At 39.1% G+C, this 27,171-nt stretch overlaps 3 protein-coding genes across 13 annotated transcripts; 1 reads left to right on the top strand and 2 right to left on the bottom strand.

Moving 5' to 3' along the window:
* Positions 1–8,451: 8,451 nt before the first annotated feature.
* Positions 8,452–13,158, top strand: LOC137731815 (protein TIFY 4B). 11 transcript variants are annotated; one of them, XM_088688321.1, is made up of 10 exons: positions 8,467–8,732; positions 8,939–9,087; positions 9,184–9,341; positions 10,065–10,155; positions 10,228–10,393; positions 10,873–10,950; positions 11,385–11,501; positions 12,071–12,134; positions 12,256–12,452; positions 12,707–13,158. In XM_088688321.1, exons 1-10 carry the CDS (start codon positions 8,615–8,617, stop codon positions 12,727–12,729), a joined length of 1,161 nt encoding a protein of 386 aa, XP_088544447.1. In that variant the 5' UTR covers positions 8,467–8,614; the 3' UTR covers positions 12,730–13,158. The 11 variants fall into 11 exon arrangements, with proteins under 11 accessions (XP_068327147.2, XP_088544447.1, XP_088544448.1 ...); XM_088688322.1 differs by having other exon boundaries at positions 10,879–10,950; XM_088688323.1 differs by having other exon boundaries at positions 10,891–10,950.
* A 1,029-nt stretch (positions 13,159–14,187) lies between these two features.
* On the bottom strand, positions 14,188–15,982 carry LOC148689997 (uncharacterized). The gene is made up of 3 exons (XM_088687402.1): positions 15,189–15,982; positions 14,989–15,107; positions 14,188–14,904 (listed from the first exon to the last, which is right to left on the bottom strand). The coding sequence occupies exons 1-3, from the start codon at positions 15,313–15,315 to the stop codon at positions 14,332–14,334; spliced, it is 819 nt and encodes a 272-aa protein (XP_088543528.1). The 5' UTR covers positions 15,316–15,982; the 3' UTR covers positions 14,188–14,331.
* Positions 15,376–16,361, bottom strand: LOC148689998 (uncharacterized). Its single transcript, XM_088687155.1, has 2 exons — positions 16,265–16,361; positions 15,376–16,148 (listed from the first exon to the last, which is right to left on the bottom strand). Exons 1-2 carry the CDS (start codon positions 16,359–16,361, stop codon positions 15,376–15,378), a joined length of 870 nt encoding a protein of 289 aa, XP_088543281.1.
* Between the last annotated feature and the right edge of the window lie 10,810 nt (positions 16,362–27,171).

Genomic DNA, 27,171 nt, shown 5'->3' on the forward strand with positions numbered 1-27,171 from the left:
ATCTGAGTCAAGGTTGAACCCTAATGCCCCTCTTATGCACACCCTTACCCTCATGTGCAGACAACCATTATTGCTTCCTCCCTCTCTCCCTCTACCTCTATCCCTCTCTCAACATCATTCTATTCCAATTTCTAGCATGGTAGGCCTATTAAATTCGCAAGGGGACCCATACTTGTACAAGGGACAGGTCCACATCGACATATTTTTGTTGTTTTATAATACATGGACTTTCTTTTTCTTTTTTGATAAAATAATAATTATATATGGGCTGGTATTGGCAAAAAAATAGAAAGGGAGATTTGCCCTTTTCTACAATAATTTATGAGATGTGGATTTTCGAATCCACAGTGCATGAATAAAAACTTAATATTCTATTCATTAAAAAATCAAGAGTAATGTTAGGTAAATTGATTTTTTTTAATTAAATTTGTAAATCATATAATGTGTCATTAATAAAAAAATAAATACGTTAATTAATACTTAAATAATAATTTAATCGTCAATAACTATATCAAATGATTTACAAAATACAGTTTAAATAGATGATCTCTTTTAACATTACTCAAAAAATAAATAAGAGAGGAACAATTGTATTAAACGAAACCCCACGATCTTCCAATAAGTGAGGGCCAAGGCTCGGCCAGGTTTCCAGCAGTTGGGAAAGAAGGGGTTGTGGAAAGGTCGGAGAATCCGGCACAGTGATTTGATGGGTTCTGGGTTTGGTTGCATTTAAGGCAAAATAAAAAAATAAAAAACTAGCCGCAGTAGGGAGGGAAGACTCAGAATAATTTGCTGGATCACTTGTTTTTGTTAAAGAAGGCAATTCACTAAGGTTTTCTTAGATCAATGTCACACACTCACAAGGCCACTCATGTGAAAATTGATAAATTTCGATATGACTTTCTGATTAGGGCAACTTTAAATGAGAAGAGATTAGTGCGAGGTTGTGTTGTGTGAGATTAAAATACAGGACAGTTCTGTGTTTTGAAAAAACTAGAGCAATAGTCCATGAACTTTCACTCAACTTTAAAGCTACATGGCACAAAACAAGAAAATCAAATGTGGAGCCCACGTTAACCATGTCAGCAAACTAACCAAACACATCGATTTACATCATGGCATTTTGTAAGAGAATTGCTATTAGCACTTCAAAAATCACATTTAACACTCCAAACTTTCTATAATTAAAAATAAAAATACACTTATGAGGAGTGTATAATAAGATTTTTGGAGTGCTAATAGCAGTTCTCTTTTGTAAAATGGAATTACCTATTAATTATAAGGAGTCGAGCAATGTTAGTTTGAGATTACCTGTTAATATTAACTTTTGAAGATAATGTGGACTAAAAGAGGAAAATAAACTAGCTAGGCCTACAAGTCATGTTGGGCCCTCGGATTATTTTGGGTTGTTGAGGGCTTAGGTTAACGTTTAAACAGTACTGCTGTGTCTATATATAGTCCATCAAATAGCACAAGGGATTGGGAGTTGCAGCAAGCAACCCTTCTGACTGCACAATATGTATAGTGTATACTGCACGAACAATAAGCTGAGAAAGGGAAACTTCACTGCGTTAGGATATTTGGAAATAAAAAAATCGCCATTGATGATTTAGCACTTGTGTTCCTGCGACTGCCACCGATGTTTAATTATATATCAACTATGAGATGTATATATGCAAATGCAGCTGCAGCAGCAGTAACCAGTTTGGACTGGCCACATTCGGTTTATATATATATGTATGTATGTGTATCTATATATATATATATGTATGTATGTATGTATGTATATACACACACATAGTTATTGCGCAATTGTCTGCACTCATGAATATGCTGTGTAGTACTTAATAAGCAGTCCAGTATGTATTGTGGCCTGCACTTCTAACATTACATATCAGATAGTGGACGTGAGAAATACTTGCTATCCCAACGATGTATTGCCTCTCTCTCTCTCTCTCTCTCTCTCTCTCACACACACACACATAACTTTGCGATATATCCTCGTTACATGAGAGTTTTTGCAATGCCAGATATGAAGATAGTGCACATGAGAAATACTTGCTATCCAGACGATGTATCGCCCCTCTCTCTCTCTCTCTCTCTCTCTCTCTCACACACACACACACACACACACACATAACTTTGCTATATATTTGATGAGTTAATTTCATATTATATATTTTACCCTATTCTTAGGATGTTTTGGTAATCGTTTTGGTAGAATTTTGATACTTTGATTTGTATTTTCAATATAGGACATCCAACTTCCTTTGAATCAAAACATGATCAAACGGACGAATTTTGGAGTGATTTAAATTGGAGGATGTTCGTGTCAAAATTTGGGATTTTTCCACCCAGCAGTTATTTTTTGGTGATGGATTAAAGGAGCAGTGCGCAATGCTGGAAAATGGTGTTTTTGGGCTTAAATTGCGTTTTTGGAGCTCAAGATGATATCTGATGGGTTCGTGGTCTTCTAAAGAAGTGTTCAGAATATTCCAACCTTAAATACAACGACCTTGGGCCGGTTTTGAAGCAGTTTAGGGTTATATTTCCTATTTTATTTTACTTGTTTAGTTTCCTAGTTGGATTGAAAGACCTTTTATTAGGAGGATTTAATTTCTACTATGTTAAATAAGCTTGGCCGACCTATTTCTTGCTTCTACTTCTTCTCCGTACATTCTTGAAGATAGGGAATTGGCCAAGCATAGAGATTTTCAGACTTTTTCCATTCTAGGTGTTTTCGATCTTTTATTATTTCAATAAAGAACTTTGTGATGTCTATTATGAATATGCCTAACTAATTCTCTTTTTGCTAGGGTGAGGTCACAAGTCTTAGCAAGAATATGTAGTTTCTCTTCAATTTGCTTATGATTATAAGCATACAGGTTTTCGAATTATTAATCACTAGTTTAAACTATCTTATTATCTTGATGCTTGATCACCATTAGGATGTTTAGAAAAGTAATTTGATGCAATTTTGGTCAAAGGTCGATCCCTGAAATTGACGAAGGCTTCTAGTGATTAATATGTGCAAGTTCACTTAGGATGAATACCACATCTCAAGGGTTGTATGGTTTTTCAAAAGGTTTCACAAAACTTAATAAGTCATGCATTTTTAGATTTGATCTGAACACCACAGATGGATTGCATGTTTGATATACGCTCTATGTTGGGGGTCCAAATAAGCATATATTAGGAAAACCTAACCTTCGAAATGTGCATGTATAAGTTATAAGTAATTAGGAGAACTATATAGAATTGTTAAGGTGACGGCGGATCCCTAATGCTTTCTTAATTTGATTTCTTCAAAACTGTTTCCTTTTTCTTCATCTTTAATACTGCAGATTAATTTACTTTTATTAATCAGTTTCATTTTAATTTAAGTAGGTCATAAAATCAATCATCTCAATTTCTACTTTACAATAATTAATTGGAATTCGGTTTGCTTCAAATTATTTAATAATCCATGTGGAGAACGACCTTACAAGATCCATTTATACTACAATAACCTTGTCATTCTTGCAAGTTTTATAGTAGTTTTCAAACCTTTCGCTGTGTGGTAAAATTCCTATCAATATCCTCATTACATGAGAGTTTTCACAATGCCAGATGTGAAGAGACATTATATACCAGATAGTGCACGTGAGAAATACTTGCTATCTCGACGATGTATCACCTCTCTCTCTCTCTTTTTCACATAACTTTGCGATATATCCTCGTTACATGACAGTTTTCGCAATGCCAGATGTGAAGAGTGTTGAATTAATTAATTCAGGGTTTGTTTAGTGTTGAATTTGAAATGAATTTATGTAGTTTTCAAAATCTTTTATTTTTAAATATTTCCAAAGAAACCTCTGTAAATTTTCTCTCCAGTATGAAAGATATTTGTCACAAATTACTGCGTATATATAATGTATGCATGCAGTTTCTTGATGTCAAATATATATGATCAGAAGAAGAAGAGATAATTACAATACTAATTATATCGACCTCCCCAACATAACCTTGCTAATTAACTATCTTCTTCAACACCCAATTGAGCTAATTCTAATTGTTGCCTGAATCTATACAGGTAACTGGGTGTGCTGCTCTGTGTGTGTGTGTGTGTGTGTGTGTTGGTCTCTTGCACGAGCTGCCCTATTTTTTGTTTTTGCTGCAGTGTGTGTATATCGTGCGCGCGCGCGCGCACACACACACACATATATATATATGGTAGCTTAGATTTAATGTGTTGCTTTGGTTTTGCTATAGATGTTTGTCCTCAAGGAATATTAGATTCAAGAAATTAATTAAGTGGTCTTGAAAAATTGAAAAATTGACCCTCTGGAGTTGCATAAATATTGACACACCCCGACCCGGGATGTCCACTAGGACTCCAAATCAAGCTGTGTTGACCGATACTTGGAAGGTGACGAAGTCATAAAGTGTATTGATGTGGAAGATGTAAACAAATTTAAACCTAAAAGTGCCTAAGTACAAAAGTGCGCGGTGAGCGGGTGTAAACCCATTTCACATGTGATAACAGAGCATAAGTACAGTACAATAAAATAGGGTGAGAATTATACCATCGATGGTAATCGTCTACTTCAAGATTTGCCAATAATCATTGTCGATACGAAAACTCTGCTACTAGAACCTGGAGGGGCAAAAAACAAAGGTGAGTGGGCCTGAAAATAAAGTTTTAATAAAAACCTTTTGAAAATGTTATAACCCCTCGCCGTAAAACCTGTATAGTTTCCAGAAAATAATAGTATTACGTAGGTATTAAAACCAATGCACAAGACCAGTGAAAACTGAGATATGCCATGTCATAATATTTCAGCACTAAAAGATGTAAACCAGATGTGCAACTAATATAAAATAGTATGCCAATCGAAGTCACCTTGCATGGCCTGTACGACTGGATCTATAGCTCATCAATCTAGGCTAGCACACAAGTCGAAGTCACCTAGTGTGACCTGTACGACATGTTGTGTATAAATATATACGTTCAAGTGCTACGATCACATGAAAGCTATGCGATAAATCGCAGGTCACCTACGAGTCGGAACCACTTATTGTGGTCAGTACAACAGGCTGGCACCAGACTTGGATCCAAGGTGAGCGTGCGGTGCTAGAGGTGAACAATCACGTGAAGGCTGGCTTTAACCTCAGGCGGGAGCACTAATACTGGGGTGTAGCCTGATGAGCTCTAATGAATATATGCATGCTCATATAATTCAACAATTTCAATCACATAATAACTCACCTGAACTTACCTGCGCCCCTGTAGGATCATTTGGCATAATCACAAATGTCATCATAATGCAATATTTAAATATAACATCTTTAAATCATGGCATGCTATGCATAACTCAGTTCAAAGCATTCATGGAAACTATGAAGTTTACACACACACACACACTATAAAAAGGAAGAAGAGCCATTCACATGGAGTTTGCGCTACAAGTCCCTATCACAATATCGAAGCGTATGGAACGAATGTCGCCTAGAACAAATATCAAATCACAACTCAAGATTCTTATCGATAGAACACATAACTTACATAAAACACATCCCCAAAGATGTTCTAGAATGATTTGAAATCCATTGACTAAAAGTCAACCGTCGGTCAAAGGTCGACAGTAGGGTCCACAACTCTACTTAACTCGATTATGAAGATATGCTCCTCAGATTTCTGATTCGTAACTTCCAAAGATCCACATTATGCTTCTAGAACAACATCCTAAAGTTTCAGAACGATTCAACAGTCGGATCTCCACTAATTGATAAAATTAAGTGGCGGCCGACGTTTTATTTTACGAACTTACAAATCCAATTCGGTAATATCTGTATATCGGATTCCCGATCCGTTAGTTCTTATAATCTTCAAATATTACATACTATATGGTATTAAGGTTTGGTGATGATCCAACGGTCAGATCGTCAATTCATATAAGGACCCCGTGGTGGCCAACTAGGTGATCAACTGCGAAACTATATTAAAACATTGTAATTCACTAAACGAATGTCAATTATGGAATCGGGGCTTCAAAATTAGCCTAAGATGGTCAGGTGGGGTTTGGCCCCACGCACCGCTGCACACGGCGGTCGGCCACCCCGACTCGCTGGAAAATTTATCTATTTCTAAAAACTCTCAAATTTTACAGGAATGAAGATCTCAATGAGAGGAGAAACTTTCATACCTACGACTAAGACCAATTTGACTGGGAAAAAGCCCCAATTTCACTAAAACCTGTTGGAACCCTAGATTTGGGTGTGCTTTGATTCATCCTCCATACTTGCTCTGACGCCTCAACCAATGATTGAGAATTATTCCTGAACTCAAGGGGAGTTTTTTTTATGGTGGGGATCGATGAGATTGCTTTCAGAAATGGCGGATCGCCGCCTAGAGACTCACAGGTTGCTGTCGGAGCCGACGGCTTCAAACTTCATAATTTAGAGCCCAATTCCTTTGATTTTTGGGTGGAATGTGAAGAAGGAAGGTCGTCGAGTTGGTTCTAGGTGATCAGGTGATGTAATTCGCTGGAAAACCGACAAAAAATCGCTGGATTCCATGGCTACGGTCTGGGTTGGGTCGAAAAAAGGGAAACGGGTCGTGGATCCTATGTTTCTCCTCTCCCTCATTTCCCTTCCTTTCCTGCTCTCCCTATTGGTCACTCTTTCTCCTCCCTTCACTGATTGGTCCGCACCTGTCCTTATTCCTCATTTCATTTCCATCACAGCCACACACGTGGCATGACCATTCTTTGCTCCAGAAATCTGGAGTCTTCCAGAAAATGGTCAAATGACCATTTTATCCCTATTTTTACTTGCCCACAACTTCTTTGTTATAACTCCGAATTACGTTCCGTTTGCGCCCACGCATTCGTACCACCGAATACTACACAAATACGCTAAAAGAATAAGTTATACGTCTCTCTCTCTCTCTCTCTCTCTCTATATATATATATATATATATATATATATATTAGCAATTGGTTCCCTCACCAAAAGTTAACAAATCTTAGTAAGAATCCTAGGACTCAACTAGTTAGGATAAACGTGAAATAATATGTTGAAAATACAAATCAATTAGAGTTTTGTACTATGTGTAAAACCACATCCTGTAATTGAGGAAATACATCAATTGTGCTTTTGAAATTCAAGCACTAATCAGAACTGCTCCACCACGATTGGAATTGGATGCAACGGCTGAATAACCAACTTTCACGATAGATGGAAGTTGGGTAACCTTGCTTCTATTTAAGAGAATTCCCTGCTCACAGATAAAATAATTCTACGTTTTAGGTCCATCACCATTAGAATATAAAGGACACTAAGTGATCAGTAGATGCGTTCTCCTGAAACTACCAATATGGTACTGCTATGGCTGCTTCGACAAGTTTGTCTTCAACCCTTATGCATGCTTGTGATCTAGGGTTAATGTTAAATTAGAATTTGTTCCAATATTCCTTACCCACTAAACGTGTTTCAGGAAATGGTTTCACAACTTTGCTAACATTTTTCTTAACCTAGCTTAAGATGTATGGAACACAGGATAAAGTTAGTTTATTTGAATCACAAGGTAACTTCCGTTACTTTTAAGTTGTAATTTGTATTCACTGTATTGTAAACGAACTGTGGCTTAAAAAGCTATATATATATACAATTACTTTGCAGCAATTTTAAATTCCTTAAACGTTTGATGTTGGAGTAGCTTTTAGCTGTTTATACACTTTTCCAAGGTTTATTTATTACATTATTCCATTGTTGAGTTACACTCCACATTTTCACACACTTTGCTCGTGTGTGGCGATACTACTTAAGCTAAACATATGGATAATAAATATTAGGTGACGTGGATCACGCACGACTATCAGACTTTTAGACATGAGTTAACTTGCTCTACTCTAATAAAAACAATTTAAGTTCGACCTTAAAATCAATTTACAATAAGAGAAAGTGGTCTAACTCTTTATAAACCCTTGTAAAATTTATTAACTTTTCAATACGAGACAACACTTCACACATCATTGCACATCAATTGATATGAGATCTTTGGCTGCGGTGTTTTGAATATACTTGAATATAGTGACCTCTTCTTTTCTAATCCAATCCTAAAGATGTAATTGTGCATTATATATTGCATGTGTCCATGGCATAAAAGTCACCCTTTGTCTTCTATTTGCCTACAAGTCCTTACTAAAACTAGTTATTGATAAACCACACCCTAGAAGGCTAGGCCTAGTACCTACACTTTCCACCGTCCCTCCCTCCCCTATATGTTCCCTTCATCCCTTCCACTGTAGCATTAACCCCCTAAACCACCAATTAATCATTAACTTTTTAATAATAATTACATAAAAATCAAAGGGTTTAGTCCAGAATCATTCGGACATAGAATTACGTGGCAGTCTAGGGTGAAACGCAGCTTCCGAAAAGCCCCTTCCCCACAAAAGCACTTAACTCGTCACCACACGACTCATGACTCCTCACTCCCCACTCTCGCACTTTGCCCTTTGCCCTTTTCCCCCCAATTCGCCCTCCCAACTCCCGCTAAATTACCCACCCGCCCAGATCGCCCTCCTACTCGTAGGGCTACTCCGCCTCCTCCGGCGGCCAAATTCCCGCCATGAACGCCGCCACCACGACGTTTCCCTCCATTCTCGAGAAGCCCCTCAACCAGCTCACCGAGGATGACATTTCCCAGCTCACCCGCGAAGACTGCCGCAAGTACCTCAAAGAAAAAGGTCCTCCCTTTCTCCTCTCTCTTTTCGCTAATTTCCACTTTTGCCCCTCCGCCCCCCATCGCCATATTTTCCGGCGCGCCTAAAATCACGGACAGCGCACTCCCCGGAGTCTATATTTAATTGTCGAAATTAATTAATTAAACGACGAGGATTTCCCCTTTTTGTTCGGTAATTTTTAAAAATGTGGTGGCCACGTGTCCGTACAGGAATGCGGCGGCCCTCTTGGAACAAATCGCAGGCGATCCAGCAGGTTATTTCCCTCAAGGCGCTGCTGGAGCCCAACGAAGATTCCGGCGCCGGAGCTCTCAGAAAGATTGTCGTTTCGGCTCAGACGACCACCGCCACCACCCAGCGTGTCAGTACTTTTTTATGTGTTTGTTTCCCGAGAAAATTACAGTACTTTTTTCCTTTATGCTTAGCACTTGTTTGATTGCAAGATTTCTGTGTACAGGCCGCTTCGAATTCCGCTGATTCAGCTAAGGAAGCGAGCGCCGATGTCCAGGCTTCGGTGTCCGCAGACGAACCAGCGACGCATCCGAGAAATGAACCGCCCAAATCGGTTCCCGAGGATCCGCTGGTCGATGCGGATACCGCGGCCGTCAGTCCCAGGTTCATCTTCTTTAGAACTCTTTATTGACTTGCTATAATGCATGGACACTAGCTGAGTTTTACTGCTCGGTGTAGTTTGAGTATGTTAAGCACAATGTAGTAGTGAAGTATGCTACTTTATCTAGTTGAAGCAATTTTTTGGGATAAAATTCTTGAAATTAGTAGACTTTGGAGTCATAATGTTGGCTTTGTCCTTCGAGAATCCGTATCGAGTCTTGTATGATTATTTGAGCTTAGTAGATTGAGGGGGAAATGGGTTTGTGAAGGAGATTCTGAAGTGGATTCGCGTTTTCATACCTTGCTTAAATAGGTGTTAAAGAAGCCCCACATGAGAAGGGTGGCACCATGTTTACCAATTTGTGGCAGGCTTATCATTCCTCCATGGGTCGTGGCTTATGCTTGAGTTGATTACATACATTTTAAAGATTGAATTGAAGTGAGATTACGATTAGGGTGCATATTCTCCGTGTTCCTTAAGACGGTTATGAAGCCAAAGTAGGTTACTTTGTTTGTAGAGCATTATATGGCATTTTCTTGATTACAAAACATCACCATTTACTATTTCAAACGATGCAAATAATTTGCTGTTTTCTGCTGAAAGATTGGAACAGTATGTTTATAATTAAGATATATCTAGGGGGTGGTGAGAACATTTCATGCAATCAATCTTGTGATATATTTATGTTAGGTTCTAAAGGAAAGTATTTGAAATTGTGGTTGCAGAAATCAGTGTACAACTGATGCATTAGTTGGGCAAATGACAATTTTCTACAGTGGCAAGGTGAATGTGTATGATGGAGTGCCACCTGATAAGGTAAATGAAGCTTTCTATTTGAATGGAGACCTTGAGATAAGCCTTCCAATGCAACGATATATGGATTTGCAGGCACGGGCAATCCTGCACTTTGCAGCTGGGCCCAACCATCTGCTTCTGGACAATCAATTTGGTGGTGCTGCAGCAGAAAGGTCCTTACGGTGCCAATATCAGACTGCGGGCGATAAAGATGGCCCTTTCCCTCCTAGTGCAACAATTTCTCAATCAATGCAAACAGGTATTTGTGCAGAAGGATTTCTTAGCTTACATTCAAACTACTTTAGGTGGAATGTAGTTAGCTGTGTACTTGACTTTTAGTTAAAACTGCACATACTGAAGGGAAAATGAGATCCAAGATATGGTTCTATGCATTGCCTTCTTTCATTGATGGGACAATGTGATTTCAGTAAATTTAATTTTAAATATTGCTCAAAGTTTGAGCTTGCTGAAGCAAGAATTTTCTATTCAACTTCCTTAATCTTCCTACGGGTGCTGTACTAAACATAGCTTAGATCTTTCTTCAGTCTTGTGTCTTGATTAATTATGAGTCAATTTGGCTGGAGTCACAAAGAAAGGATGTTTGCTGTTGTAGTTTCTGATAGATAGAGACCTTGACGGTCAACAATGTCCTAAACCCTATGCTATAGGACTATAGCTTTTGAGTTTCTGGTGGTTACTTAATTGATTTCAATGGATCAATGGCTAATTAATTGATAGTTTCAGTTAACTTTACAGGGAAGATCGGCGAATATACACAGCAGTACTGGGAGAAAGGGAACAGCACTCGTGATCCTGGTAAATTCAGTATTTGTGTACCACTGTAGAAGTTGCTTGTGTGATTTGCAAAATTTTCTCTCCTATCATGTATCTGAGTGAAAAGTATGCAGTTCTTAAACAGAAAGATGCTTATTGTTGCAAGTCATATGGTCTCCAAGGATATGCATTCCAATATCCTAGATTAAAAGAAAAAAAAGATATAAATCTTTACAGATGCTAGACACACATTAGTTTCAGAGAGTATGTAGAAGGTATGGGTCATATTTTCTTGTGTAAAACTGCTCATTAGATTTTTTTCCCCTCTCGTCGCTGTGTATGTTTCCCTTAGGAGTATTTGGGAGAAATTTTAATTATTTAAGAAAGCTGTAAAGCAAGATGTGCCACTATGAAATTATAGTTGGTGATGCTAATTTGCAGAAGCGTGGTAACTTTATGATGTATTATTTTTGTAGAAGTATTTTGGTGGAGGGTTAAAGCCTTTACACTAGTACCACAAGATTCAAATCACAACCAATTTTGCTGTCACCTCAGGCCAAAGAAAAGAAACCGCGACTGCCAACTGTTTTGTTGTAACATCTCTAACTCCATCTGTCACTTGCTCCTTTGAAAGTCTCGTCTCTCAGCAAATTTAGAATGAGGAACTTTAATTTATGAAGGAGCTTTAAACTAAAAAAATTGCAATAAAAGAATACTACCAATGAACTACTCAATCACACAAAGCTACAACTAAACATTACAAATGCACTGCAAAGATGCTAAACAAAGGACTTTCAAATGATACCTGAAAGTTCTCCCAAATGTATTGCATCTAGTCATTTTCAACTCCATCTATCTAATTTTTGTAGTGCTATCCTAACAAATTTAGCCTAGGTTATAAAACTTTAAAGTTCGTCATCCAAACACACCATAAATCTACCTTCACTACTGATACTGCTCTCAGCACTAGTTTCACTGTCAGTCTGTCACTTTCATTTCCCTTTGCTTATGCCGCAGTCACTACCTTAGCATGACTCCTTTGCATGCCATGGGATTCTGATGAAAAAGTCTTATAGGCTTAACCAGTTAAAGAAGTTTCACTCTTTGCTGCATTAAATTTACTAGTTTCTTTTCATTGAAACATTTGGTGGTAATCCTTAAGATGCAGAGGGTCAGGTGAGCAGAAAAGTCTCGTTGCAGAGATACCGTGAAAAGCGAAAAGACAGGTACCTACGGGTAGAAACTATTTTTTACTACCACTAAAATCATTTGTTGCATATTAAAACTCCTAAGTGTTGGATCGCATCCCATTCATTTCCTCCTTTTTTTGGCTCATGTTTTTACTAGAGAAAGATTAAAGATAAAGAAAAATAGTGGAGCGAATTCTAGCTTGGAGGTTTACTTGAATCATCAACTCAGGACACATACCTCAAATGGTAATTCAAGTCCGAGTGGCACAAGCTCTCCACCCCAACCTGGGCTGCTACAGACAGCTGAAAATCAGCCAAAGATCCGCTGTCTTCCTGTTGACCTAAACGAGAAGGGTAAGCTATAAAGTTCCTCCTCTGTATATTCCATGACATTTGATATTAATGATTCTTTGCGAATTTAACCTTTATAGTTTTCCGACCAAACATAAATTGACTTATCTGGTAGATTGGATGTCCAAATTCCATTACGTGATGGTATTTGAAGGATTGAAGTCAGAAACAGATGCTCTTATGTGACAATATTTAGGATTGTAAAATATTTACAGGTTTGGTTTTGTTTTGTTTTTCCCGGTTTGACTGTTATGCAGATATCCTGGAACGCCGAGCTTGACAATTTCTAGGTCATAAAGAGTTGGGATATGATTGAGGACCCCTCACCTTAAATTAGTGCCATGACAAAGCTGATGGGATGGGTAAGAAGAAACTGAATTAACCGGCTTCTAGTGACCTACGTTTTCGTATGATTGGGCTGCTCTGCGACCATGAAGTTTTTCCAGACTTGTGCTTATCAGGAGGAGGATTCTCAGTTTGGACTGGTACGACTTTGATCAGTTTTGTAATTTGTAGGATTGTATTTTCATCCTCGGGAATTTGGTTCGTTGTCAATGTTTCTAAGGGTCGAGATGTAGAGCTGCAACCAGCAATGTCCTCTTTAACTCCTTATGTATGTAAGTATTGTACAAGTTGGATAAGATTCTCTCCTTCAACGTTTTGTAGTTATGAAGAAGAGCTCTATCTAATTTACCGTCGCTTTTGTTTATTAGCCTACTAAAGTTGGCCAAAAATTGTGTTGCAATTTACTGAAAAATCATGGCTCAGTTGATGCTTGAAGTTGGCAAAAAATGTGTTGCAATTAGCAAACTACAGTTTTTAGTTTTCCACTTTAGAGCATCCCCTTGGTGGTGGGAAATGGCAGTTGGAGAGCAAGAGCAATGAAATTGCCCTCACATTTTACTCTAAAGAGTAATTGTTTTTGTGCAAGTCCTTCTGTTTGAAAGGAAAAAGGGTAAGGTCAAGGATGATTACTATTTACAAACATATGTTTTTTATTTTTTATTTTGAATGTTTTCTTCTTATTTCCACATATCACTATCAACGTAGATTTTTGGACGATTTAAATGTTTAATTGTAAGTGTGTTGAATTTTTTTTGATAATTTTTTTAGAGTTAAATTAATCCTAGCCGTTGAATGGGGCAACTTATTTTAAATCAAAGGCTCACAAAGAGCCAAGTGGGTGGGGAAGTTGGAGAGACGGGCAATAGCTCCGTGGGGCGGGGGGGGGGGGGGGGGTTGGGGCAGATGGGCAACATCTTTGGGCTTCATGTGGGGCCCCCTTGTTTACTAGACTTCAACTAAGGCTCAAGCCCTTGCAATTGTTGAAGAAGGCAGCTGCCTTCAACTCAATTGCCTGTCATTTTGTGGATTAGTGGAGGAGGTTTTTTGGGGTGAAGGATAACTGGACTCAATTGGGGCAATTGGGTGATGGGTGGAGATGTTAAAAGCTTCTTTAGGCAGAGCCCTAATCTATAATGTCTTTTGACCAAGTTGCTTATTTCTCAAGCAGTACATGTAATATGTATCAATACCAATGTATTAAAAGCGTGAGGCGTGGGCGAGGCGTCCGAGGCGAAACCCAGCCTAGGCGTGAGGCGTGAGGTGAAGCCTTACAGGATTTAATTTAATTTTTTTTATATATATATGTTTTATATATTATACATATAATTGTATAAAAAATAATACTATGTAAAATAAACATCCATTCTCAATTTTTCATTCAAAAAATCCATAGTCATTCAAAAGATAATATCATTTAAATTCATCATTCAAAGGTAATATCACCCAAATTCATCATTCAAAAGGTAATACAAACAAAGAAAACAATCATTCATCCAAATCATCTTCATATAAATCAAAATACAAACAAAGATATAAATCATTCATCTAAATCCTCTTCATCAAAATAAAAGGCAACATCATCCTCTTCATTGCCAACTCTAGATGAACTTGTCGGGTATCTCATCATTTCATCAAAAGAATCTTCCGAATCATATTCCACATTTCTTCTAGTTCTACTTGAGGATTCTTCATTACCCCGTTTTCTTTTGTATGTAATAGGACCCTGAGGTTGAGTAGGCTCGCGAGGAGAAGGAGGAGGAGTAGGCTCACGAGGACGAGGAGGAGGAGTAGGCTCACGAGGACGAGGACGAGGAGAAGACTCTCTAGGCTCTCGAATGTATGAGCCACCTTCATAAACCGAGGTTGGCACATTCCTTACGGCCTCAACATTATACAATAACTCATCCTCAAGCCATGTAGGATCTTCCGGAAGAACGGGATCTTCTATCTCTGTTATCCATTCATCATCGGAGGCAATTTCTTCCACAACAATAGGATCATACTTCTCCATCCTTTTCTTACTTCTTTGTTGTAAAGCCAAATTGTACTTGACATAGGCTAAAGCATTAAGCCTTTTGTGTTCAAGCCTATTCCTTCTTTTTGTATGAATCTACAAATAAATCAATTCTATTATTCAAGTCTAACCATTTTAAGCAAAAATGACACTTAAGATACTAATAATATATTTACTTACCATTGAAAATGTGCTCCAATTCCTCTCACATCCCGATGCACTACAAGTAAGGCTTAGAACTCGGATAGCAAATTTCGTTAACTCGGGTGTTTTATGCCCAAAGCGCTCCCACCAAGCCGCTAAAAAAACAATATTAATAAGGTAAGTAATTTAAAGGTTAATGATAAAAAGATATTAACAATTAACTAATTAAATCTTACTTGGTGTTCGCTTTTTCCTAGTTTGCATAGCCATAGAATCCGCAAATGGACCACGCTTATTAGTAAATAAATCCAATTGAACATCGGCCTCTTCACGTTCTTTCCCTTTCCCAAGCATCCTATCCATGCAAGCAAACAACCCATTTCGCACTTCATCAGTATCTGAGAAATTATCCTCATATTGAAATTATGGGTTTAAGTAATAGCCCGCTGCATGTAGTGGTTGATGAAGTTGATCGTCCCATCTACGATCTATCTTTCTCCAAATAGGCATATATTTTTTCTCCACTTTGTTAAGATTGCTTGCAATTTTCTCTTTTGCGGCATCCATCAACTCATATATAAAACCCATGGGGGGTCTCTCCTCCGAATCAACCTCTCTCAAAATACAAACAAGAGGAAGAACGCCCTTAATGCAAAAGGAAACTCGACCCCAAAACTCACGATCATATAACACATGATGCTTAGCCAACTTTGCTTCACGGGATTTTGCATAGGTACTTTCCGACCATTCTTGAGAGGTAAACAAAGCAACAAGATTTTCCTTTTGCTTTTGTAAGCTTTGTAGTGTAAGGAAAGAAGTGGCAAACCTAGTGACCACCGGACGAAGAATTTCCGAATTGTTAGTGTACTTTCTCATCAAAGCTAGTACCCATTGATGCCCATATAGATACTTTGAAATACACCTAGCACGTTTGAGTGTGTCATCAAACCATGCCATCTTAGAAATATCTTCTAGCATCAAATCAATGCAATGAGCCGCACATGGAGTCCACCACACCTTCTCTTTCCTCTCCATAAGTTTTGCCTCGATATTCTTGTAGTTCGAAGCATTGTCAGATATAACTTGAACCACATTCTCCTCCCCAATTTCTTGAATAACGTCATCCAAATAGCCATACAACAAATCTCCATTCTTAATAGAGGCCGATGCATCAACCCATTTCAAGAACCAAGTACCTGAGGGCTATTGACAAGAAAGTTGATTAAACATCTACTTTTGCCATCCGACCATCCATCCGACATAATAGTGCATCCATATCTCTTCCAAGCCTTTTGATGTTCTTTCATCATACTTTGTACATCATCAACTTCTTCTTTAAGCATCCAAGTTCTATATTCATGGCTTGTAGGAGCATCAAAGCCGGGACCAAAATTGGACACCAATTTCATTGCATTAACATAATATTCATTGTTTGCCGAATTGAATGGAATGGCACTAGTGTAGAACCATCGGGCAAGTGCTTGGGATGCTTGTCTTCTTTCCTCTTTTTTGAAAGGTGTATTCAACGTGGTTTGACGAGCTTCCGATGTAACATACCTATCAAGTGGTCCCCTTGACCCAGGTGGTAGAAAAGAACCGGTTTGTTGTGAATGTGTGGCACTCGCACTCCCACTCCCACTACTTACATATGTTGTCCTTGTTGTGCCCATATCGACACTTTCACTTTCTTCTCCACCACCACGACACAACTCATGACTAGCTGTCCTCTTTTCTTTAGTTCCCATAACATTAGCAAAACATTCTTCCTTCACATTGGGTGAGACTTTTTTACAACTTATCATTCCTCCCGAACTTACACCACCCAAGTGATGTTTGAATCTAGAAATTGAACCCGTGCATTTGTGGTTACAAAAAATACAATAGAAGTGCTTAGTGACAGGATCCAAATCTTTTATCCATTGCCAAGCAAAATCTTTCTTAGAAGAAGAAGCCATATTCTTCAGTACCCTAAACAATAAACAATAGATGCATGCATACAATTAATGAACCAACAATTTATTAATTAATTTATATACCAACAATTTCCAACAATTTCTAACAATTTATTAATTAATTTATAAATTAATCCTTTAGTGCCAATTTCTAACACTTTCTAACAATTAACCCTTAATTAATTTCTAACAATTAATAAATTTCTAACAATTTATTAATTAATTTATAAATTAATCCTTTAGTGCCAATTTCTAACAATTTCTAACAATTAACCCTTAATTAATTTCTAACAATTAATAAATTTCTAACAATTTATTAATTAATTTATAAATTAATCCTTTAATTAATTTATTAACAATTAACCCTTTAGTGCCAATTTCTAACAATTTCTAACAATTTATCTAATTGCCAATTTATGGCACACGGACACAATTTATGGCAGCCGGCAGAAGCATTAAGTTTATGGTATAAGACTATAAGTGCAAAACAGTTTGGTAGCCACACAGACAAATAAAACCGTGGGCTGTCTGTCCCCTGTTTTCTACTCTGCTTCTTCCTCTCTCCCTCTCTCTCTTTCTATCTCTCTCTCGCAGAGCACCTTCCCTGGAAAATGCAAAACCAGAAAACTAAATCAGTAAATCCCCAGAAAACTATTAACCCCTCTATAGCAAAAGTTGCAAAACCTTCCCGAGAAAATAAATCCCTAATTTCAGAAACCCTAACCTTTGGGATCTTGCTGACGGCGTTGGGGCAAGGCTGATGGTGTTGAGGTGACAGCGGCGAGGTGATGGTGGCGTGGCGACATGGCGACTGGACCGGTGTTCTGAGCCTCTGAGCTTCTGGCGCGCGGGAGAAGAAGAAGCAACAAGGCAGAAGGCAAAAGGCAGAGGCAGAAAAATGGGTCGAATTCGAAGGTATGGTGGGTGAAGACTGAAAATCCTTACCCAAACGACGTCGTTTTGGGTTTGGATGGTTTTTTTTAAAAAAAAAAAAAAAAAAAAAAGTCCAGACGCCTTGAGGCGCGCCTCCGCCGCCTCAGCGTCTCCGGCAAAGCATTTCGCCTACTCTAGCAAAACTGAGGCGTTTGCCTCTCCGCCCAGCCTCAAGGGCGCCCTAGGCGCGCCCCGAGGCGAGTTCTTTAAAACATTGATCAATACGTATTGAAATTATTAAAAGTTCTTGCTTTTTTTGCGTATATAACGTTTGGTTATTAGAGTTATTTTGATTTACTAACTGTTTGGGCCCAAAATATTGTTTTGGGTCAAGCTCAGAGTTGTTCTCGGCCCAATAACATTCATCTAGAATTGTTATGGGCCGTCCAGTCAAGGTCGGCCGAATCGTATTGCGAGGAGGATTGGTTTAGATAAGGGTAATGTAGTCGAACCCTAGTACAACAAGGAGTCTTAAAGCTGGATATGTTTAGAATTAAGGGATGAATCTGATTCGTTATGAAGCTTGGTTCAAAGTCCTATTGGAACTAGGATTGGTCGAAACCTGATCAGATTGGGTTGAGGAGTCCTAATCCGAGTACATTTCTAGTTCGGCCATGAAAGGTCGCTACTATAAATAGAGAAGGGAGTGCATCATTCAAAGTTCCTCAAATTCAACACACAAATTGTCCTGCGCAAAGCTTCTCAACAACCTTTGAGATTTTATCATCTCCCCATTTCTTCTCGCCAACACATCTTCAGTTTGGATAAATAGCATTGTGAAGGCAACTGGCAACATCTTCAATTTGGATAAATAGCACTAGAGCCGTAGAATCAGCCGATCAAGGAACACCTTCAATTTGGATAAACAACACTGCTTTGAAACCGACTGGTTATTTATCCAAGTCTTAGTCGACAAGGATTTTCAAGTCCTTGTTGGTAGAGGTCATCTCATTAGCCTTCTCGGCGAAGTGAGGTGTTATAGGTTACTAGGCTCGACACATTTGAACGCCGAGTTGTTTTATGATTGGATATTCACAAGTACACTTTAAAGTTCGGCATTCCGATGGCCGAACCACTTTTACCATCAAGACATACATCTCTTTCGAGTATTTGTGTCCATAGAGTCTAGTGCCAGTTTGGCATGCTTATGCTCTCACGAATATAATCACCGTGACCGAACTTGGGGCCAACGATTTGTGAACTTCGCATAACTAACAGCCTTGTCTTTAGGCTCTAGAACCCAAGGGCTGAGACGTGTTCCTTCCTCAGCCGTAGTCGTAAGATTAAAAAGTCAGCAGCGTGCTCAACACGACATTAGCATATTTTACTCCCTGGTCGAGCTCGGTCGTCGAGTTGGCACACCCCGCACATAACCGAATGACGTAGTTAGCTCATTAGTTACTTGGCCTGCACGCCACGTAGGCTCGATAGTTTTTAGGGTCAACATTTTGGCACACCCAGTGGGACCTAATGCTAAAGCTACAAAATTTATGACCATTGGGACACGGACACTAAAAAAGAAAACAGTTATAAGAAAGTCGACGACTAATCATCCAGTCCAAAACCCAAGACAAGATGGCTTGTTACAGGCACAAAATCCTCTTCCTACTGTGACACCTGAAGCCACAAATGCGACACGCCGAGAAAAGGAAGTTAATCTCGGAGGTCAGCCTCGTGATGCGAAAATCCCTACCAAAATGACAAAAGGCATTTTTGTTGAAGGACAAGTGGAGGATTGTGATGAGGATGGTGATGAGGCCTCTGATCCACCAACTAGATCGTTTATTCGATGACAACTTGAAGAACATTCCTCGTAGTTTGAGCAAATGTTCAGCCGAGAGGTAAAAAGCATACTTGAAGAGATGTGTGATAATAGTGTTGTATACAATAGATTGCTCGAAGTTCTGGCAAGTAAAGTCCATGATATTGGACATGCTGATCAATCCAGGCAGCCTCTTCTAAAGAGTAATCCCCTACCACCGATACAGGTTGAGACAAGATTTGCTATGCTTAAAATGATTGACTTGGAGAAAAAAAGGTGGATCAAACAGTAGAGCGGACAAATTTGACCAAGGAGCAGAAACGGTGTCTATTGATATGGTTGAAGTTCAGAGAATGATTGATTCGACTTTAAAAAAAAGGTCGAAGTTACCAAAATTTATTCACCCATATCCAGCCTTTGTAGAAAGATTCGAATATCCTAAGGGATTCAAGATTCCAGACTTTAGTCTTTTCGCTGGAAAGACATCTTTGTCCTCGTTAAAACATGTGGCTTGATCCACTGCGCAATGTGGAGATGTTAACAGTGATTTTCATAAACTATGACTATTTTATTCTCGTTAATCGGCTCAGCATTCACATGGTACATCAACCTCCCACCCAACTCCATCCAAAGCTGGGAGGAATTAGTCGGGAAGTTTCATGAGCAATTTTACCAGCCAGGGATGGAAATGTCAGTTTCTTTGTTGGCCAGGATGGCTTAAGCATCTGACGAGTCAACAATGGAGTATCTTACGAGGTTTAAGTCGGCTAGAAATTACTGCCGAGTACCTCTTCCTGAAGTTAAGTTTGTTAGGATTACCTTGAATAGCTTGGATGTAGAGTACAAAAAGAAATTCTTAGGGGCAAACTTTCAAGATATGTACGAACCTGCATAACATGTCAAACAATATGATTATTTGCTCCGAGAGGAGAAGATCTCGAAGTCCTTATCCCGAGGAACGATTTATAAGAACCCTACGGTCAGTTATGCATCGGCCGAAGGGGAAGAGTCCCAGTATGCCAGCATAGATGTGGCCAAGATAGTAATTGACAAACCATATGTCTGCAAAGCATTGGCTCACGCTAACTCCAAAAATGTTAAAACTCGCCCGGCACCTATAGAGATTGCTGTCAAAATGTCAAAGGTCTACACCTTCAACATCGCCAAGGCCAATGCCATCTTCGACCAGTTATTACTCGTAAAAATTATCAAGCTTCGACCAGGGAATAATATTCCCAAGGCTAAAGACTTAAAAGTAAAGACATATTGCAAATACCACAACTTAAACAAGCATACGACAAATAATTGTGTCGTATTTCACGATGCTATTCAAAGCTGGATCGATAATGGTAAGCTTAATTTTCCTACGAAACAAATGGTCGTGGACTCTGATCCTTTCCCTATAGCGACGGTAAACATGATAGATGGTCATTTACCTAGGGATAAAGGAAAAAGGAAGGTTGAGTTCGTCCCAATGCAATTCGTCATTAAGCGAAATTCTCGACCACGATTGAAGATTAATTTATCTTCAAACGAGCCACCCAATTACTATTTAAACCCAGCTTATGCGGAGTCAATGTCGGACTCTAGTGTAGAGGAAACTGACGAGCCAATGATTTTATGTAGTCGGTGTAAATCAAACGTCATCTTAATTGAGCCAAAGGAAAAGCCAGTACGAGTTGAAATATCACAACAGACGCTCACGGCTACAATAACATCCCAAAAAGTGCTCGGTGCTGGTCAACACCAAAAAGTTTTTGATAGGCTTAACCTTTAAGGATAGAATAACAAGCCATCTTCAGCCAAATGACGCCTTGATTTCGACGCGTCTTTTTATAAAGAGGAGTATTATGCGCTTAACTTTGGCAACTAAGGTTCATCAGCGAACCAGCACATTTTCAAGCCATTTGAGCCATGCAACCAGCGTTGGTACAGTTACAACTCCCCTACTGGTATATATGATGCAATGTCCAAATTGCAGAAACGTTGGCGCCAAAGAATAGACTTATGACTCGCCGAGGAGCAACCCATGCCACCTCAGTTGTCAAACGGCAGCCGAAAGAAACGGTTTATAGTGAAGATGATCAACGACCTCCGGCAATCATGACCGAGCTATTTTAAGGGAAGAAGGTGATTTATCACAATTTTGAAACTACAAATGAAGAATCCGAGAAGCGAATCAAAAGCTCACCTCGAGCATTTCTGAAATGAAGCTGAAAGCAAACTTCTCCACTTCCTCCACAAGAATCGTTGATTAAAGTCAGATGGAATCTCCACCCATTATTTCTCGATGAAGCTTTGGAATACATGTGGGAATTTCACAAGAAACATTCGGCGAATAACTTGTGCGGCCTACTAAAATCATGCCAACAAGCTCTTAATCTAGCACTAACTTGCTCCGATGCCGAACAGGTCATTCAAAATACCACAGATCCGGGAATGAAAGCTAGGTTCTAGTATATACGCGAGGCCTGAGTTATCGGCTTTGAGGTAGACCTAAATATTGATATCGACAATGTCGACCTTCCCTTCTCTTTTGACGACCTCCAATATTTGCAGTATCATTTTGAAGTTTTCTCGGCCGTTACCCCCTTTGGTCTTATGACTGATGAAAAAGAACGCGTGGTGCGATTAGATGCTTACTTAGACACGAAAGAAGCTCGCATCACATATCAGGAGCCGACTCGTAAGGCTTCGCAAGAGCAAAACCAAGTTCCAACGTCGAACGAGCCCAAGGTTAACATTCAGAACGAATCGGGTTCGGTGGACATACTGTAGGAACGTATTCTCATGATAGTTAAAGCAGATTAAGCAGATAATGCTTATGAGCAAGATACCTTGCTCGAAAATCCAGAAGACAAATATCACAACCCGATGGGCCATTCGGTCCTCGACAACATGGAAATTAGCATGGTCTACTTCTTACCTACCTAGTTCCGGCCAACCATATCCCAACCAAATTTCCTGGACGGTGATGTGGTTGCTGAGGAGGTTACGCAAGTCGATTTTGTGGCCACTGAAGAGATTGAGCAAGTCAACAAAGAATATAAATTTAAAGAATCTCTCGCCAAACTGTTTCTCTGTTCTTCATCCGTTAATCTTCATCATTTGAAGCCATTGTATGTCACGGCCCATATTGAAGGATACCCAATTTCTAAGATTTTTGTTAAATGTGGAGCAATGGTTAACATCATGCCTGTTTCTATCATGAAAACACTATGTCGCTCTAATGACAAACTCATTCCATCAAGGGTAACCATGAGTAGCTTTGTCGACGACAAATCTCAGACTAAGGGAATGCTTCATTTGAGGTAAATATGGCTCAAAATCACATGAACTCGTTTGAGGTCAAAATCTCAGACTAAGGGAATGCTTCCTTTAAGGTCAAAATCACATGACCTCATTTTTTATAGTCGACTCAAAGATCGAGTATAACGCATTGCTTGATTGTGATTGGATCTACCAGACTAGCTATATCGTTTCGTCATTATATTAAGTTTTCATCTTCTGGGATGGCAAATCGGTTAGAGTTTATTCGGTCGACAATTAGCTATTTGAAGCCAATATAATTCAAGCTTGCTATTACGATGATTACGTCAGCTACATCACGCTGCAAGGTTTCAATGAAGAAGGGCGGCTGACTCAGATCTCAGTTCAGAAAGCCATCGAGGTTGGCGCCGAAACTGTTCAACAGGATTCGGTGAAACTCGGGTTGGCCAACATAATTGATGGTCCTGATGTTTGATACCAAACCGAATACACGTTGGGCCGCGGTTTCATCTATCATGGAACACCTACTGGCCTAATGGTATATTATTTCCAAACAACTGAATTATGGCATAAACTTAGTCGAGTTCCTCACCGAAAGAGACAATGGTCCAGTCCTGTCACTTGATATAGTCTAAGCTTCCCCAGACAAACTGAAGATAGTCGGCCCTAAGTCAAAGATCCACTGGATGAAATAAATGCTACCCCAACCTATGAAAATTGAGCTTTGTAAATTACTCGAAGAATTTAAAGATTGTTTTTCTTGGAGTTACCATGAGATGCCTGGCTTGGACCGAACGCTCGTCGAGCACAAATTACACATCAAGGGTGGTTGTAAACCTTTCCGCCAACCCCCCTGACGATTCTCGACAGAAGTTCAACTCAGCAAAAAAGACGAACTTGTTTAACTTTTAAAATTGGGTTCATTCGGACAGCTCGATATGTCGAATGGTTAGAGAATATTGTCCTAGTTTTAAAGAAAGGTGGTGCTTTACGTATTTGCATTGATTTTCGTAATTTGAACTTGGCAACCCCTAAAGAAGAATACACCATGCCAATTTCAGACTTGTTAATCGACGTTGTAGCAAACAACAAGATGTTATTTTTCATGGATGACCATGCTGGTTACAACCAAATTTTCATTGTTAAGGCCGATATCCATAAAACTGATTTCCGTTGCCCAATGGCAATCGGGATCTACGAATGGGTCGTCATGCCTTTTAGACTTAAGAACACCGATGCCACATATCAATGAGCTATGAATACTATTTTTCATGACCTGATTGGCATAATCGTTGAAGTATATATCGATGATGTTGTGGTCAAGTCGAAGCACCGCCGATCACATTTAGATGATATTTGGCATGCTTTCCTTCGAATGCGCCAACATAACTTTAAAATGAACCCTACCAAATGCGCCTTTGGCGTATCGGCAGGCAACTTATTGGGATTTCTTGTACATCATCGTGGCATCAAGGTGGATGCGAATAAAGCTTAAGCGATCATTGATGCTCCACCCGCGAACAACTAAGAAGCAATTACAATCTTTGCTCGGTAAAATCAATTTCCTCTACCGTTTCATTTCTAACTTGGCAAGGAAAATGCCACGCTCTTGAAACTTAAGGATTTTGACTAATTTAAATGACGCGAAGAGCATTAGGATGCTTTCATGCAAATTAAGGTCTCATTCACGACCCCACCTATCCTCGTGGCACTTTAACGCGGTAAACCTTTTAAATTGTATATCTCGACAGCTGAGGAATCTAGTAGCCATCTTCTTGCACAAGACAATGACACTGGGTGGGGGCAAGCCATTTTTTATCTCAGCTGGAATCTTAACTCAGCTGAGATAAATTATTTAGCCATCGAGAAACTTTGTTTGGCTTTGTTCTTCGCTGCGTCTAAGCTTAAGCATTACATGCTCCCTTTCATTACTCAGATCATTGCACAAATAGATGTTATTCACTATATGCTCACTCGGCCAATAGTAAAAAACCGAACCGGGAAATGGAAAATAGCACCATTTGAATTTAGTTTGCAATATGTGCCCTAAAAAGCTATCAAAGGACAAGCGTTGGTTGATTTCTTGGCTCAACATCCTTATTCATACGATTTTGGGGGCAATGAAGTATAAATTGGCATGATGGAAACACGTGATAATTATTGGACAATGTATTTTGACAGCTTTAGTACCTCGACCTCAGTTGGCGTTGTAATCATCATCTAGTCCCGTGATCACTATTGATGGTATTTTTCTCTCAAGTTGGATTTCGACTATACAAATCGAATATGAAGCCTTCATCATTGACCTTAATGTCTTTCAAGACTTAAGGGCAGCCTATGTGCTCGTTCTTGGTGATTCAGAACTTATGATTAACCAACTTAATTGGGCTTTTTGTTACATAAGTTATACCTCGGCACCCTATCATATGGTTGCTAGCTATTTAGCCGAATCGTTTGCAGACATTATGTTCAAGCATATCTCATGAGTTTGAAATATCGATGTAGTCAAGTTGGCTCAAATAGCCTCCGGAGCACAACTCCTGGGGGCGAACTTAGCCGGATCATACTAGTGGTGCGACACACATACCCGACGTTGGTTAATCAACAAGTTATTCAGCACGACCACATAATCTGTACACGAGTTATGTCCCTACCTTCGTTGTTGGAACGAGAGGATCCTATAGATATCTGCATGGTCGAGACATTACTAGATGACTGAAGAAGATTAATTATGCAGTATCTCAATAATCTTAGTGGCAAACATGACTGCAAGATAAGGGTACATGCCACAAATTACGTAATGTACCAGAATGAACTATACCGGAAAGTTGAAGACGGTCTGTTGTTATTGTGCCTCAGCCTGGAAGAAGCCGCCCATGCTATTACAGAAGTATATGAAGGAATATGCGGAGCTCATCAATCCGGACGCAAAACACGGTGGTTGCTCCGTCAACATGGTTATTTTTGGCCAAGCATGTTAAAATATTGCATTGAATATGCGGAAGGTTGTGTACAATGTCAAATCCATGGACCCATATAGAGGGTCTTGGCCGAATCACTTCACTCAGTCACCAAATCATGGCAGTTCACAAGGTGCGCTATGAATGTTTTCGGCAAAATTAAGCCGTCTTCCAAATCAGCAAAGCATGCATGGATACTCGTAGCAATTGACTATTTCACCAATGGGGTTGAAGCCAAATCATACGCCAAGTTAACTTCTAAAGAAGTTTGTAATTTTGTAGAAGAAAACATCGTGACAAGATTCGGCGTACCGGAAACAATTATAATGAACAATGACACGATTTTTACAGTCAACAGGTTTAAAGAATATACGACGAGTTTGAAAATTCAGCTTGATCAATCTACGCTGTATTACCCACAAGCAAACATACAAATTGAAGCAAGTAATAAAATTCTAATCGGCATCCTTGAGAAAATGATAAAAGAAAAGCATGGTATGTGTCATTTGAAGCTAAATGAGGCATTATGGGCATATCGAACTTCACTCCGATAAGCAACAAGGACGACCCCATATGCGTTACCTTACGGACACGACGTGATGCTACCAGTTAAGCTAAGCATAAATTCGTTATGGGTTATCGAATAAATCAGCTTGTTTAATGTCAAGTATAGTCAGGCCATGAGACAAAAATTGGAGGATTTGGAGGTAGCTCGGCTTGATGCTTATAACTTGCTAGTGGCACAGAAAAAGATTGTCGAACAATCTTATAATTGACGAGTTAGGCAAAATACGTTCAGTGAAGGTGAGTTAGTATGGCAAACCATGTTACCAGTTGGTATTAAAGATCCTAGATTCGAGAAATGGTCACTAAATTAGGAAGGCCCATTCATCATCCATAAAGTTCTTGGCAAGGGGGCGTACCACCTCAAGAATCGAACTAGTTTAATTCATAAATTACCAATCAATGGGAAATTCTTAAAGAAATATTTTCTGGTCACTTGGGAAATGCAAGAGTAAAATTTTATTTCATTGATTTTAAAAAGGGCGTACAAGTTACAAAAAGTCAATTGGCCTACAACTAAAGACAAAATCCTAAGGAGTCAAAGGAAGAAAAGCTTTAAGAGTGGCTTTTAATTCTAGCCACCTTACTTCGTCCATCGTAACCTCGGTCTGTCTTGCTCTTTTGTGAAGTTGTAGTTGTTGTATCCGTTTCGCGCCAGCCGTGTACTATGCCAGTCGACGTTTATTTGACTCGAAATCCTTTTCAAGCTCAGATACAACGACCAACCTTTGATGTTGAAGTTGAGTGATTTGACGGTCAAGATTAGCCAGTCGCTTAT

The sequence above is a fragment of the Pyrus communis genome, chromosome 16 (genome assembly GCF_041283825.1).
Source record: "Pyrus communis isolate YQ-2024b chromosome 16, ASM4128382v1, whole genome shotgun sequence".
NCBI classification, from domain to species: Eukaryota; Viridiplantae; Streptophyta; class Magnoliopsida; order Rosales; family Rosaceae; genus Pyrus; species Pyrus communis.